The 13,848-nt window shown below is 45.5% G+C and overlaps 1 protein-coding gene and 1 pseudogene across 6 annotated transcripts in view; both read left to right on the top strand.

The window, feature by feature from the left end:
• The window catches only part of TLN2 (talin 2), a 420,556-nt gene that overhangs the window by 282,419 nt on the left and 124,289 nt on the right, over positions 1-13,848 (top strand). For all 6 annotated transcript variants that reach the window (XM_036303702.1, XM_036303691.1, XM_036303681.1 and 3 more), the window contains 6 exons: positions 1,596-1,763; positions 2,915-3,209; positions 6,015-6,181; positions 7,184-7,312; positions 8,452-8,565; positions 12,590-12,703. In XM_036303702.1, coding sequence (XP_036159595.1) covers positions 1,596-1,763; positions 2,915-3,209; positions 6,015-6,181; positions 7,184-7,312; positions 8,452-8,565; positions 12,590-12,703 — 987 coding nt within the window. The remainder of the gene's footprint in view (positions 1-1,595; positions 1,764-2,914; positions 3,210-6,014; positions 6,182-7,183; positions 7,313-8,451; positions 8,566-12,589; positions 12,704-13,848) is intronic.
• LOC118675648 lies at positions 8,642-11,948 on the top strand (annotated as a pseudogene).

Genomic DNA, 13,848 nt, shown 5'->3' on the forward strand with positions numbered 1-13,848 from the left:
TAAAAATGGCTCCTATGTTTGGGAAGGCATTTCCAAACCAAATAAACTACCTTCAATATTAAAAGCAAAGATGTAAATTAAATGTAGCGGTGGTTAGTCTTCAGGTCACACAGATCAGTGACAAAGCTGGTGGCCGAAATCAAAGGATTTCCCGTCCTGCAGGCAGAATGCCTTCTTGTTGAGTTGAAGCATAAGCTGATCTTTAAAGGCTCCGAGCTCCTTGCATCCGCAGTGAGGTCATAGCTTTAGCTATGTGGCTTGTAGCTAGTTTATTTATGTAGACTCCCTGCCCACTTTTCGTAATAATTTAATCCCTCTGCAGAAGGCTCCGGATCACTGAGAATAACTTATGTGCAGAGCATCCCTTAGCTCTGGAAGTAGGAGTTGTCTGTGCATGTCCACTGTTGCCCTCTGGAGGCAATGTTGTGGCTGAATTCATGGGCTCGCACTCCCGGCCCTCCACTTGGATTCTTGTGCAAAGTAGAAATCCAAAAAAATGAATTTTCAAGTTACAGTGGGGCATGGTGACTTGGAGGCCATGAATTCTATTTTTCCTACAGCACATAGTATTTGTGGCATCTGGATGCATTTCAGCGTCGTTTGATCCACCAATACAACCACATTCAAGAGATGTGACTCTCAGTATTGGATAAGTGCATGGACGATAATCAGTGGCTATAATAAAAACCGTTTCCTCAAATTAACCTCTTTTAGATGTAAACTTGTGCTACTTAATGAATGTATAGGAGAATATGTTATTAGGATGTGAGTCTCCTTCATTATCACTAGATTGCCCAAGGAAGTCATTTTGACTGCTTTTTAATTTCAATTAGAAAAACAATTATGTATATAAGGACACAATGTCTTAGAATTTTGTGACTTTTTGTACAACATATAAATGCGTTTATTAATAATTGTAGTTACCTCCCCCTCCTTCATTTCCGGTATATAATATATGTGTTATACCTATATAGCCCAAAAGCAGTCATTTTGACTGCTTGGGAAATTTTAAATAATCAAATGATTCTTATTATTGAATTGAGTAAATTTCTTATATGACCAGGTCGGCTCTGTATTGAAATAACAGTTTTCATTTTTTTTCGATTACCGTCACATGATAACATACAAGTACATGATAAATTGTCAATACTTGATAAGTTGCAGTTGCTCAATAAGCTAAACTAGTACTTGTTATTCGAATCTTTATGCAGTGATACTTGTTCTAATAAGTTGTTTATTTTATTTCTTTTGCGCCCTAAATTCATGAAAGAAATGTCGAATAGAAGTGAGTTATTGGAAAAGCTAAGGAACATAAGTGAAGAGTGCTCCGATATTATTCTTTCACAATGCAGTCATTTTGACCGCTTTTGGGCAATATAGGTATATACTAAATTTCAGTCTTTCTAGTGTTAACTAGCTCCAAAGATAAGTTGACATTTCAGAAAAATAAGTGGAAAAGTATTATTCTGAAGTACTGAAGTCAAATGGAATTCTAATAAAATGGTTAAGTGGACACCACATTTTATTTTCCTGAAGGGTTATTAGAAAGACAAAACGAATGACTCGTGTGTTTTTTTTAAATTTCTTTTTCTTAGGACGTTTTAATGAGTTTGGCCAAAGCTGTTGCCAACGCTGCTGCTATGCTGGTACTAAAGGCAAAGAACGTTGCCCAAGTGGCCGAAGACACGGTCCTGCAGAACAGGGTGATCGCCGCTGCCACCCAGTGTGCCCTCTCCACCTCCCAGCTGGTGGCCTGTGCCAAGGTCAGCCGGCTCGCACCCCGGCCCTCGCTACAAAGTGTCACATGCTCTTATCTGCCTCCAGTCATGGAGGGGAAGCAGGGGCAAAATTTGTTAAAATTGTTCGAGACTAAGTGCTTCAGGTGTCTTTTTTAGGTGATGTGACAGGATTTTTACGTAAACTGCTCAATTCTGCTTTTATCACTTGCTCTTTGTTCAAGGCCCCCGGCAGAGGTACCCTCCTGTGTCTAACTGCCACCTCTGCTGTCTCCCGTTTGGACGTGTCAGCACGTCTTGTTTACACCTGCACACACAGGTCCTTGCGCTGTGCAGTTCGGCACGATAAATGGGCCCAGAAGTCACTGCGGAGTTGTGGGGCCCTTTCTACTCTGCACAGTGATGGAGTGAGGGTGGTGAGGCCTTAGGTCGTCGTTGTCAGAATGCGCACACTCTGTGCTTAGCCTCGTTAATCACCATCACCCGTTCACTGAAGAGGAAATTGAGGCCTTTAGATGTTATTACACAGAAGCAGTAGGTGGCAGAACTGAGTTTTTTAACTCAGGCCTGACCTTAAATACCCTTTCCACCCCACCATCTGATGAGATGGTGCCTGAGAAGGTGGGAGGTGTCCGTGTCTCAATTTAATGACATAGCGTAGAGGACAGGTCCGGGCTTTGGCCCAGCCTGGCCTTTCCTAGGCTGTGGGAGGATGTGTAGCATCTGTCAGAGGTGTCCTGGATGGTCCCCCTCCTCATATCCACAGGTACTGACAGAATCCCCTGTTCGATAAAGTGCCATGAAGCAGAGTTCCATGTGCCTCTGGAAAAAGGAAAACAATTCTTTTGGTTGTCTTGTTATCCTAGCTCAGAAGACTCAATTTTAGAGGTTTCTTGAAGGAGGAGGCATAGTTGGTGAATACTGGAAGTGACTTTGAAAGTAGTCAGTAGTATAGATTGTTATAAATCCCTAACAAAGATAAAAATTAGCAGCATCTGAAATCACAAAGGCAAAGTGAGGTAGTGAAAATGAGAAACTGCAGTGATGGTTTAGTTTAATTCCTGGTCCTGTAATTAAGGAACTGAGGCCCAGAGCAGGAAGGGACTTGGTGCAAAGCTAGTGCACACGGGGTACCAAGAGGACCCACAGTGCCCCGACCCGCTCTCGCCCCCCTGCAGGTGGTGAGCCCCACCATCAGCTCCCCCGTGTGCCAGGAGCAGCTGATCGAAGCAGGGAAGCTTGTGGACCGCTCAGTGGAGAACTGCGTCCGCGCCTGCCAAGCAGCCACAGATGACAGCGAGCTCCTGAAGCAAGTCAGCGCGGCGGCCAGCGTGGTCAGCCAGGCCCTGCACGACCTCCTGCAGCACGTGCGACAGTTTGCCAGCCGAGGCGAGCCCATCGGCCGCTACGACCAGGCCACCGACACCATCATGTGTGTCACCGAGAGCATCTTCAGCTCCATGGGCGATGCTGGTGAGGGGCTGGGCTGGGGGGTGGAGGGATGAGGTCAGTTGGGTTCCCTGATAGTGATGATGGAGAGTAAGGTAGGTGACGGCCGCCTGGGTGCCTGGCAAAGGCAAGTTCTCATCACCTTCAATCAGAGCCTTCCTCTCTGAGCCTGGGAAAGGGACAGAAGGCTCCTAATGTGCCCATCCGGAGCAACACCTGAAGATTTACAGTTAACTAGGCTTTTAAAAAGTTATTTACATCCACAGTAAATCCCCTTTCTACAAATGTCCGCGTTGGAGATGGAGGAAGCAAGAATGAATCTTGCTATACCTTGGCTGGTTTGTCTCAGTGGTTAGAGCATTGGCCCGCAGACCAAAGGATCGTGGGTTCAATTCCCAGTCCTGATCGGGACGTGTGTGGGAGGCAACCAATCGATGTCTCTCTCCTTCCCCTCTCCCTAAAACATCAATGGAAAAAAATATTCTCGGGTGAAGATAAAATAAAAAAAGAAAGAAAGAAAAGAAAAAAATGAATCTTCCTAGAAGTTTGCTATACTCTGGTCTCTGAGAGGAAGTCACCATGTGCACACAAGGTCAGGGGTTCATCAGGCAGCAACAGACAGGATTGAGGGGAGAGTTTCAGTGAAGGCCTTTATTGGGGTTTCCTGGGGAAGGCGATGCTAGGCAGGTGAACAGTTTCAGCTTGGTGGGTGTGAGTAATTTCAGCAGGCTCCACACTGCAGGGCTGGCCCTGGGTGCCTGGTACTTGGCCCTGGGATGACTAAGGCAGAGAATATTGCTTGCTGGCCAGTTAGAGGAGGTGTGGCTCAGGACTGGATAGCTTGCATGGCAAAGGCATGCTCCAGCCTAGGAAAGGCAGTCTCTTTCCATTCACAAAGGTATTTTCTTAAGATGGCAAACATTATATACAGAAAATTTAAAAATATACAGTACAATGTACCTTTTCCATCTATTCGTTCAAAAGTATGTGTCCCCAGACCCAGCCCATCACTGTCCCATCTAAATCTCCAGAACTGACCATTTACCAATTTGTTTTTATTCTTCCTAGTCATGTATACGTGCATGTATAACTCCCTCTTTCTTTTTAGTATTTTGGTTTACTTGAGGGGGAGTGGGGGGGGGGGCAGTATATGTAGGGTAAATTCCTATCAGTGGAATGCTGGGCCTATAGCTCTATAGGTTTTTATTTTATTTTAAATGCGTCTATGAAATTTCTCTCCAGAAAGATCCCACAATTTTTAACCCTACTAGTTGTTTGTAAAAGGTCTGTTTTCCTGCTTCTGCATCAACGCAGAGCAATACTTTATAACGAGTATTTTTTAAAGAAAATTACCTTGCGCTTTTCTGTGTCCTGAGCCACGCCTCCTCTAAAGGTCCAGGAAGCAATATTCTCTGCCTTAGTCATCCCAGGGCCAAGTACCAGGCGCCCAGGGCCGGCCCCGCAGTGTGGAGCCTGCTGAGATTACTCACACCCGCCAGCCGGAAACTGTCCACCTGCCCAGCATTGCTCCACATGTTCGGACTTTTTTTGTTACTTTTGTTTGTCTGTTTTAACAAACCTTTTATTTTGGAAGACTTTTAGGTTTACAGAGAAGCTGCAGAGGTAATGCAGAGTTCTCATCGGCCCTCCCGGTTCCTTGCATTTTCAGCCTGTCCCTCACCTGGGGCACATTTGTCAGTCCGGATCTCAGCACTGGTGCATTACTGTTAACTAAACTCTTGGATTTCACCAGTTTTCCTCTGGTGATGTCCTTTTACTATTGTCCTAGGATCCAAATCCAGGACATCTTGAATTTAGCACATTTTTATTTTCCTGAAAGTGTTTTTACTTTTAATAGTACAGTACTTCAGCATTCTTCTCCAATGACCTTTGGAAGAGGAAGAAATCCCTTACATTTCAATAGTTTTATTTATTTTTATTTGTGTGTGTAATCTGGATTTTAAAAATATTTTTAAATTTATATTTATTGTTGAAAGTATTACATGTCTCCTTTAATTCCCCTCACTGATTCCCTCCACCCCGCTCCCACCCACTCCGCAGGCTTCCACCACACTATTGTCTGTCCATGGGTCATGCATCGATATATGTAAGTTCTTTGCATAATGTTGACTCTATACTCCTCCCACTTCCAAAAGGGAGTTAAAATGGATTTCAGTAAAATCACAGGTACAATAAAATCAAGCAATTATCAGTAACAAGATCAAAACAAGTATTGAGAAGAAGAGGGTAAGCAAAGGGACAATGGGTAAGGAAAACTGAGCCAAGGCAAATCGTAGCATTTGGGCGTGAAACGGTCAGTGCTTCCTGTTAGCGAGAGCCAAATGACATAGACGAGGTGACGTTACTTATCCGGGTCAGGTGGCGTGCACATTAGGTCAGAATCTGAAACTGTTTTTTATGCCCTTACTCCAATAATTTGTTATAGGAGCTTTTGTGTAAGCAGTTCTTGACATGAGGTAAATCACATTTTCTTTATAAGTATTCAGTAAATGTGAGTGCGCACAATACATCCACATAATTGTGTTCCCTGCCTTCTCTTTACAAAGAGCTCCTTTTTTGGGTGCTTATGTCATTTTTATTTCTCAGAGTTAAAGATGGAACTTGGCTGTGTTTTGGGCATATCGTTCTATAGCCACAGGGACTATTTTTGGTTTTGGGTGTAATTTGGCTGTAATCCTTAAGAATCGCAGGGGCTTATTTCTCTCCATTCCTCTCACCCATGGAGTAGAGACAAGACTGACTCCGGAAGTTTCACCCCGAGCTTTAGAAAGCAGACAAACAGACCTTATCCTCAATCCCACCCTCTAGGTGAAATGGTGCGCCAGGCGCGAGTCCTGGCCCAGGCCACCTCAGACCTCGTCAACGCCATGAGGTCAGATGCAGAAGCCGAGATCGACATGGAGAATTCAAAGAAGCTCCTGGCAGCAGCAAAACTCCTGGCGGACTCCACGGCTCGCATGGTGGAAGCGGCAAAGGTACTATTGCAAGGGACGTGCTCCACCGACAAGTGAGCGTTGTGGAAAGTCAGGGTTTGGAAGGAATCTTCAGGATAGAGAATGGTCAGCTGAGTGTTCATTTTTGTTTGTTTAAAACCTACAATGGCTTTGGAGTGTTTAACCTTGTTCACGTGGGAAAGGAGGTCATGGAGCACATGAACGAAGGTCTTCAGGGCGTGGTGCCGACAGCCATGGACAGCAAAGTCCCTGCTTATTGAGCGTTCTTTTTCCATCGGCTTTATTGGGATCTAATTAAAATCCGATTGGGGTCCTAGTGGACACTTTACCCTACAGCAACACGTAAAAGGGCCATGGAGGTACAGGAGGGAAGCGTGGCCGTGGGCTGTGCGCGGCATCCCTCCCTCCCTGTCAGGGGAGGGGCATCAGTTTCTTTCTTTAATTCAGTTACAGTTCGCGCAGTACCACTGGGTACCTGTCCTACTTTGCTATCCTTTCCAACTCAGGTTCTCTAGGAGTGCCATCTCTAGACATGGTCCTTCATGAACGGTGTTCCCTTCAAGCATTTTGGATGGCACTCCTGCCCTCCCCTCCCCCCATCCTGCCCCTCGGTCTCCCTGTGTGATGCTGTAATCTCAGCCCATTCACATGCACCAGAGCTTCAGGACAGGAGACTCTTCCAGCCGTGCCTGTCATGCCCATTAAAATAAAATTGTCTCAGAGATATGGGCAGGGGGAGATTTACCTTAACATCTTTTAACCCATGGATTTCAGGTCACAGGTTAATGTACATGGACAACCAAGGCTATGACCTCATGTGTTTATTATCACCATTGCATTTCTTCTGTTTAGCGATGCAGTTTAGAAACATCTCCTGGTAGGTATTTTTGTTGTTGTTGCGAGGAAACATCTTTATCACAAAGACATTGCTTGAAGCATTTGGCTCTCATTACTAGGAAAGAGCAAAATTGAAGGCATGAATTCAGTGTCTGAAGCATGAAATCTTTATTTTCCCTTTCCCAGGGAGCTGCAGCCAACCCTGAGAATGAGGACCAGCAGCAAAGGCTGAGAGAGGCTGCAGAAGGTCTCCGGGTGGCAACCAACGCCGCCGCCCAGAATGCTATAAAGAAAAAAATTGTCAACCGATTGGAGGTCTGTATAGAGGCTGATGCTCGTTTTACGTGGCAAAGAGGTGTTTGTCTTATTAATCAGATTAAGACAAAGCCCATGGACAGGAAGCTAAATCCAAATTAGTGATTAGTGACATAGTTTAGTGGTTTAGATACTGGGAGCTATTTGAAATGCTAGTTTAGGTCCATTATACATTGACATTCAATGGTTTAGGCACATTGACACAATCTGAAAAGTTGCTTCATGGTTTCAGAAAACCAAAATTTTTTTCAGGAGGGGCCGGGAATTTATTTTTCTCCATAAAGGGACGTCCACTCTCAGGAAGAATCATTAACTCTAAATGTATCTATTTTGTTAGAGTCAATGATTCCTTCAGGGCCCCCAGTAGGAAATGTGGAGTTTGGAAGACCAGAGATGGGGATCAGGCTTGGTTAGAACAGTATGGGAGGGAGTGATAAGAAATATTTATGTCATTTTTTTTTTCAGAACATTTATTTATTCTAAAAGAAATAAAATAGTAATGGGCAAAAACTTTGCTAGAAAATTAATCTCTCTCACAAATGTATCAGGGAGATTCTTACACTAAGATTTGGGAGGTTGGAGGCGAAGGCCCTGCCTTCCTAGTGTTGATCCCCTGTGTGTAGTCCGCTGGGTTCCGGAAGGAAACTGGCCTGCTTGTCCCTGGAAGGAAGGGAGAGCGTAAACACAGGCAAGTGCTCCCCAGAAGGTCTGGGTCTGCTGGACCAAGGCTTCCCATGGCCGCCAGAGGACAGCCATGAGCACCAGGTTTGTGCTTGACCCAGGGAGCAGCTTGTGCTGTCGGAGGAGGAATTTTCCCCCCTAATGCATGTAGACCTGGTGTTGTTTATCTGTCATCATGGCCTTGGAATTGTCCCTGGTGTTTTTGTGAGAAAGACAATGAACAGTGCTTGAGCTTTCAAGCGTGCTTGTCTTTATCACTTGTCCCAGGGAACGTAAACCAAAAGCAGAGAGCAGCACCGTTAGGTCAGCGTCATCGATGTATTTAAAAGGCAGAGTCCCTGCCTGGAGTTCCCTTTCGTACGTGTGCAGCTGTCCGGTGACGGGACATACACAAATGTGCGTGTGTGTGGGCTGGCACAGTCAAACCCTGGCTCAGCTCCTCTCCCGCTCCTCCCCAGGTTGCAGCCAAGCAGGCTGCCGCCGCGGCCACGCAGACCATCGCCGCCTCCCAGAACGCAGCTGTGTCCAACAAGAACCCTGCGGCCCAGCAGCAGCTGGTGCAGAGCTGCAAGGTGAGGTCTCGGTTGCCGGAGAGCCAGGTCTGCTGTAGAGAACGCTGATAGCATTAGAACACTGAGTGCCCTGGCAATGCAGTTACATCTGATCATCCGGGCCCCTAATCCAGTTTGCTCCGGCTCCCCTGTTCCAGGTGTTCACACACACACACACACACACACACACACACGCACACGCACACGCACACGCACGTCTGGTTTTTGTCTAAGTGGATGGCCTGTCTGAGGGAGACTGTGTTTTTTCCAGTATTGTCTTTCCTTTGTTTGGATTCTTTTCTTTCTTTTTTTGAGAGCCCGAATTAAGGAGGGGCCATTTTCGGACCCTGAAATAGTAATGGAGCGTTGGATTTCCAAAGTGCCTTCCCGCCTTGGAGGGGTGGGCCTTCGCATTAGCCTCACTCATCCTAGAAATTGATTTCGTGCTTTGCACGGATGGCACCTCCAGGGTTTATTTCATCCCGTCGGGCCTCCAGGATGGGGTGCCCTGGTGCTTTCTGCTGTTGTCTGTCAGCTCTCCTGACCCCTGGGCCTTGGTGGCGCATGGAAGCCGCTTGCTAGCGGGGGTACAGTGATACCTCTGCTGCCTTCTCTGAGGGCCCAGGCCATTGACTCTCCGAGGAGACCCCTGAATGGTGCCAGACACAAAATCTGATTTCGTAGCCCTCGCCCACGTGCAAACAATGTGTCTTACTGAAGCGTGAAACTTCCTGTTAGCAGCGGGGGCTGGCGGAGGCATAGTGATGGTGCTTGGGGACTGAGAGCTCACTGCCCTCTCTCCTTTCTCCAAATCTCCTCTGTGAAACCATCACCTGTAAGAGATGTTGCCACTTCTACCTCAGAAATGGCTTTACTTCCGAAGGGAACCACCCAGGGCCCGAGCCCTCGCAGCCTGAGTCTGAGTCCTCCGAGGTCAGGCCCGTTGAGGATCCGTGTGCTCTAGTAGGAAAACCTCAGGGTGCACTAGCCCCATCTGCCGGACCATGTACCCAAAGCAGGGGCTTTTCTGAGAGCCAGGCTCCTGCAGGAGCGGAGTTTGTTTGCTGTGATGGCCTCGATCCAGCAGCCTGCAGGGGAGGAAAATGCCATTTCCCCTTCTCAGGGAGCGCGTGCTACTTGTCTCCAGGGAAATACTCCAGGGTGAGCCCCCTCCTCCACTTTTTGGGAAGAGACTGAATGTCCTCGGCCTGTGGGTATCACCTCAGGAAATGAGAGCATTGCTGTTTGTCAGCAGGGAGGGGACAGTGGACCAAATGGCGAGCCAGAGGTCCTGGAGAGGCCCAGAGAAAAGTCTCATGGGGACATTTTTTAATCCTTCTGGAGCAGGCACCTGAAGGAAGGCGTGTCACCCGGGTGGGATGCGCTTGGGCCCTTCCCCGGGAGTGAGTCACTGTGCCGTGACCTCAGGGCCTGTTTGTTGTCGGACAGGTGTGGACGGAGGGGAAAGGTGGGGACACAGGGTAAAAGGCATGTCACTGTGTGAGACGGTCTCACCCCAGGGCTGCTGCTCCTCCCTCCTCTGCTCTGGGCGTTGGGTTTTCCACTTTGAGAAATGAGAGCCCTACTTAGATCAGGGGAAGAGGAGCCATGGCGACAGGAAAGCGGAAGGACAGATGTTTACCTGCAAAGTAAGAAATAGAAGCGCTGAGTCCCAAATGCCAGTCCTCGCTCCCACCTCAAACGAAGAAACCGAAACGCCTCCAGCCCCCAAGCCGGAGAAGAAGCTGACCCCTCAGGACGTGCCAAAGAGAGAAAAAGAATACTAGTAGCAAGAAGCGATAGAAAGTATTGATGAAGTACAAAATGAAATAGACTTAATGAATAAGGCAGTGAGGAGATTTTGAAAGTAGAACAGAAATATAACAAACTCCGCCAACCATTTTTTCAGAAGAGGTCAGAATTGATCACCCAAATCCCAAATTTTGGGGTAACAATTTTTGTCAACCATTCACAAGCATCTGCTCTGCTTGGGGAAGAGGATGAAGGAGGCGCTGCATTATTTGACAAGAGTTGAAGTGACAGAATTTGAAGAGATTAAATCAGGTTACAGAATATATTTTTATTTTGATGAAAATCCTTACTTCGAAAATAAAGTTCTCTCCAAAGAGTTTCCTCTGAGTGAGAGTGGTGATCCATCTTCAAAGGCCACTGAAATCAAATGGAAATCTGGAAAGGATTTGACCAAATGTTCATGTCAAACACAGAATAAAGCCAGCAGGAGGAGACAGCATGAGGAACCAGACAGCGCTTTACCTGGTTCACTGACCATTCTGATGCAGGTGCAGATGACTTAGGAGAAGCCATCAAAGATGGCATTTGGCCAAATTCCTTACAGTGCTACTTGGTTCCTGCCTGACATGGTTGATGAAGAAGGGGAAGGAGAAGAAGGTGACGGTGATGATGAAGAAGAAGAAGGGTTGGAAGATATTGATGAAGAAGGGGATGAGGATGAAGGTGAAGAAGATGAAGATGATGATGAGGGGGAAGGAGAAGAAGATGAAGAAGAAGACGACTAATGATCACTGATGGATTCCAACCTTTTTAAGTTTTCTCCAGTTCTCAGGAGCAAGTTGCAGTCTTATTTTTTTTTCTCTCTCTCTTTCTTTTTTTCCCCCTCTTGTGCTCATTTGCCCTGTTTTTGAGGTCTCTTTTCTCTCCTTTACACCATGGCTCTCACCTTATTTGGGGCGAATGTACCTTGAGCAGAATAAAGTGGGGAAAGAGTCTTTGCCCCTTTCTGTTCTAAATTCATTTCTATCCCTTCCTGTCTCAAGAAAAACTTTATGGAATCAACACCACCGTGCTCTGTGGGAAAAAAGAAAAACCTTATGCTCCCTTAGCTCTGCTGGGAGCTGGAGGTTGCTAGGCCCCTGGGTAGTAGTGCATAGAATTCTAGCTTTTTTTCCCTCCTTTCTCTGTATTTTGGGCTCAGATATTACACTGTGTCTCTATGTGAATGTGGATAGTTAGCATTTACCAACATGTATCTGTCTACTTTCTCTTGTTTAAAAAAAGAAGAAAAAAAACTTAAAAAGGGGGAGGGGCGTTATAGAAGGTCATCAAAGGGTGGGTTTGAGATGTTTGGATGGGTTAAGTGGGCATTTTGACAAGTTGGCTTCTCCTTTGGCATATTTAATTGTGATGTTTTACGGACATCCTTGCAGTCTAAGATGACACTTGTAAAATAAAATTCTCTCCTAATGGTGACTTGAGCTCTGACACTCGATGGGAGAATCAGCAGAACCTGTAGGATCTGATTCAGAATTGACATTTCTCTATTGTAATTTTGTTCCTGTTTATTTTTAAATTTTCTTTTTATTTCACTAGAAAGGAAAGATGACGCTCAGTTTTAAGCATTAAAAGTGTACAAGTTGACACATATGTAATACCCTTTGTAATACTTTAAGCAATAAATAAATTTAAAAAAATAAAAAATAAAAAGCAAAAAAAAATAAAAATAAAAAAATAAAAGTGTGCAAGTTGCTTTGTTACAATAAAACTAAATGTGTACACACACACCAAAAATAAAAAATAGAAGCACTGAAATCTGCTGATATTTCAGCGCTTCTCTCACTGTCTGCTCCTGGGACCCTATGACCTGAGTTTATCCACCAGTGAATCGTATAGTTTCTCTGAAGTTTTCAACCCTAGTGAGCCAGGGTAGTGTGCATTGGAACTGGGGCATTCTTTTAAGGCCTCCTTATGTAGAATCGTCTTCTGCTGAACACATGGGGACCTTTGGGACCGCGGGGTAGACAGAACATGTGTGGGGGAAGGGTACCCAGAGCTTCTGGGTTAGGATTCAGTGTTGGTAAGGACCCAGCTGGCTAACAATGCTGTGTAAATCCAAGGTCTGCGACAGGCATCTCCCAGGAGTGGCAGCACATCCAAAAAACATTGATCACTTGGGTCCTTGTCCACCTTGTTTTGGTAATTCACCAAACTACATACACAGACATGCATATGTATGTATATATTTTGGTAATGCTAGGTAGCTCAGTTTTCATTTTCCTGCTTCCTCTAGGCGGTGGCTGATCACATCCCTCAGCTGGTCCAGGGGGTGAGAGGGAGCCAAGCCCAAGCAGAAGACCTCAGTGCCCAGCTGGCTCTCATCATCTCCAGCCAGAACTTCCTCCAGGTAACACGGGAGCATTCATCTGGGTTGTACTCAGAGCCCCCCACCCCCCACTGGGCAGGAGGTGTCTTTTATCCTAAGGAGAGGAATAAGGAATTCCACAGCCACAGCGAAGTCCTTGCAGGTAGCAGACCTTGAAGGCTTCCTCCTCACGTTTGCAGTCTCAGGAGAGGTAGATCCAGCTTGGCAAAGCAAAATGCTTGTATGCAGGGAAATTGCCCCAGGAGATGGCACGTAATCCATTTTTCTCAGGAGAATCACTTTCTTTCTCTCCTGTGAGAGAAAGCATGGAAGAGGTTGCAGGTTTGATTAACAGCCTCGTCCTGGGCATTGCTTTAGGTTTTCTAGTTTCCGGAATGTCTAATGCTATTATTCATGGCCAAGGAGACCAGGAATGGCGAGTGCATCTTCTTCAAAGGCATGCCAGTCTCCTATGGCAGCTGTAGAATGAATAAGTACTGCCAGTCTTTGTGGGTGAGGGGTGGATTTAGTTTAAGGGAAGTTAAATGAAACCAGAATATGAAGTTGTGGGAAAACTCCCTTTTTACATACTTCTTGTATTCAGATCTCTCAGCTCTTTCTGTCTACCTGTATCCCATAAAGAGTTCATGTGATTAGGCCGTTCTCTACCTTGGCCCTGTCTAGTTGAACCTATAGTTACAGAACTCGTGGTTACATACATTTGGTTAATTTTTTTAAGTGTCATAGATCCCACATGCAGATAGAAGATAAAAAGCATGATGTATTTCTTCTCATTTTGACTACATACACAGACATGCATATGTATGTATATATTTTTAATTGAAATTCATCACATATAGACTATTTTTCATGTTAACAAGTATATTATGAGCATTTATGATTTTGAATAACATTCTATCATCCGTCAATACTCAATGTTTAGCTGTTTTCCTGTCATTGAACAAATAGGTTGTTTTCCATTATTTGCCATCATAGATAACCTGTGATAGGGATAGAATGAAAGTCTTCATGTGTGTTCCAGGCCTTTGCCTCCCTTCAATTATTTCCTTGGGGTAAATTTCTAGAAATAGGATTGCCATCGGCTTGTTTTTATTATTGGGACATTGAGAATTGTAGCTCGGACAGGAAGGTGTCTCTCTTTTCGTTTAGGTGGTTAGAGGTGTGTC

This window comes from Myotis myotis, unplaced genomic scaffold (genome assembly GCF_014108235.1).
Source record: "Myotis myotis isolate mMyoMyo1 unplaced genomic scaffold, mMyoMyo1.p scaffold_m19_p_1, whole genome shotgun sequence".
NCBI lineage: Eukaryota > Metazoa > Chordata > Mammalia > Chiroptera > Vespertilionidae > Myotis > Myotis myotis.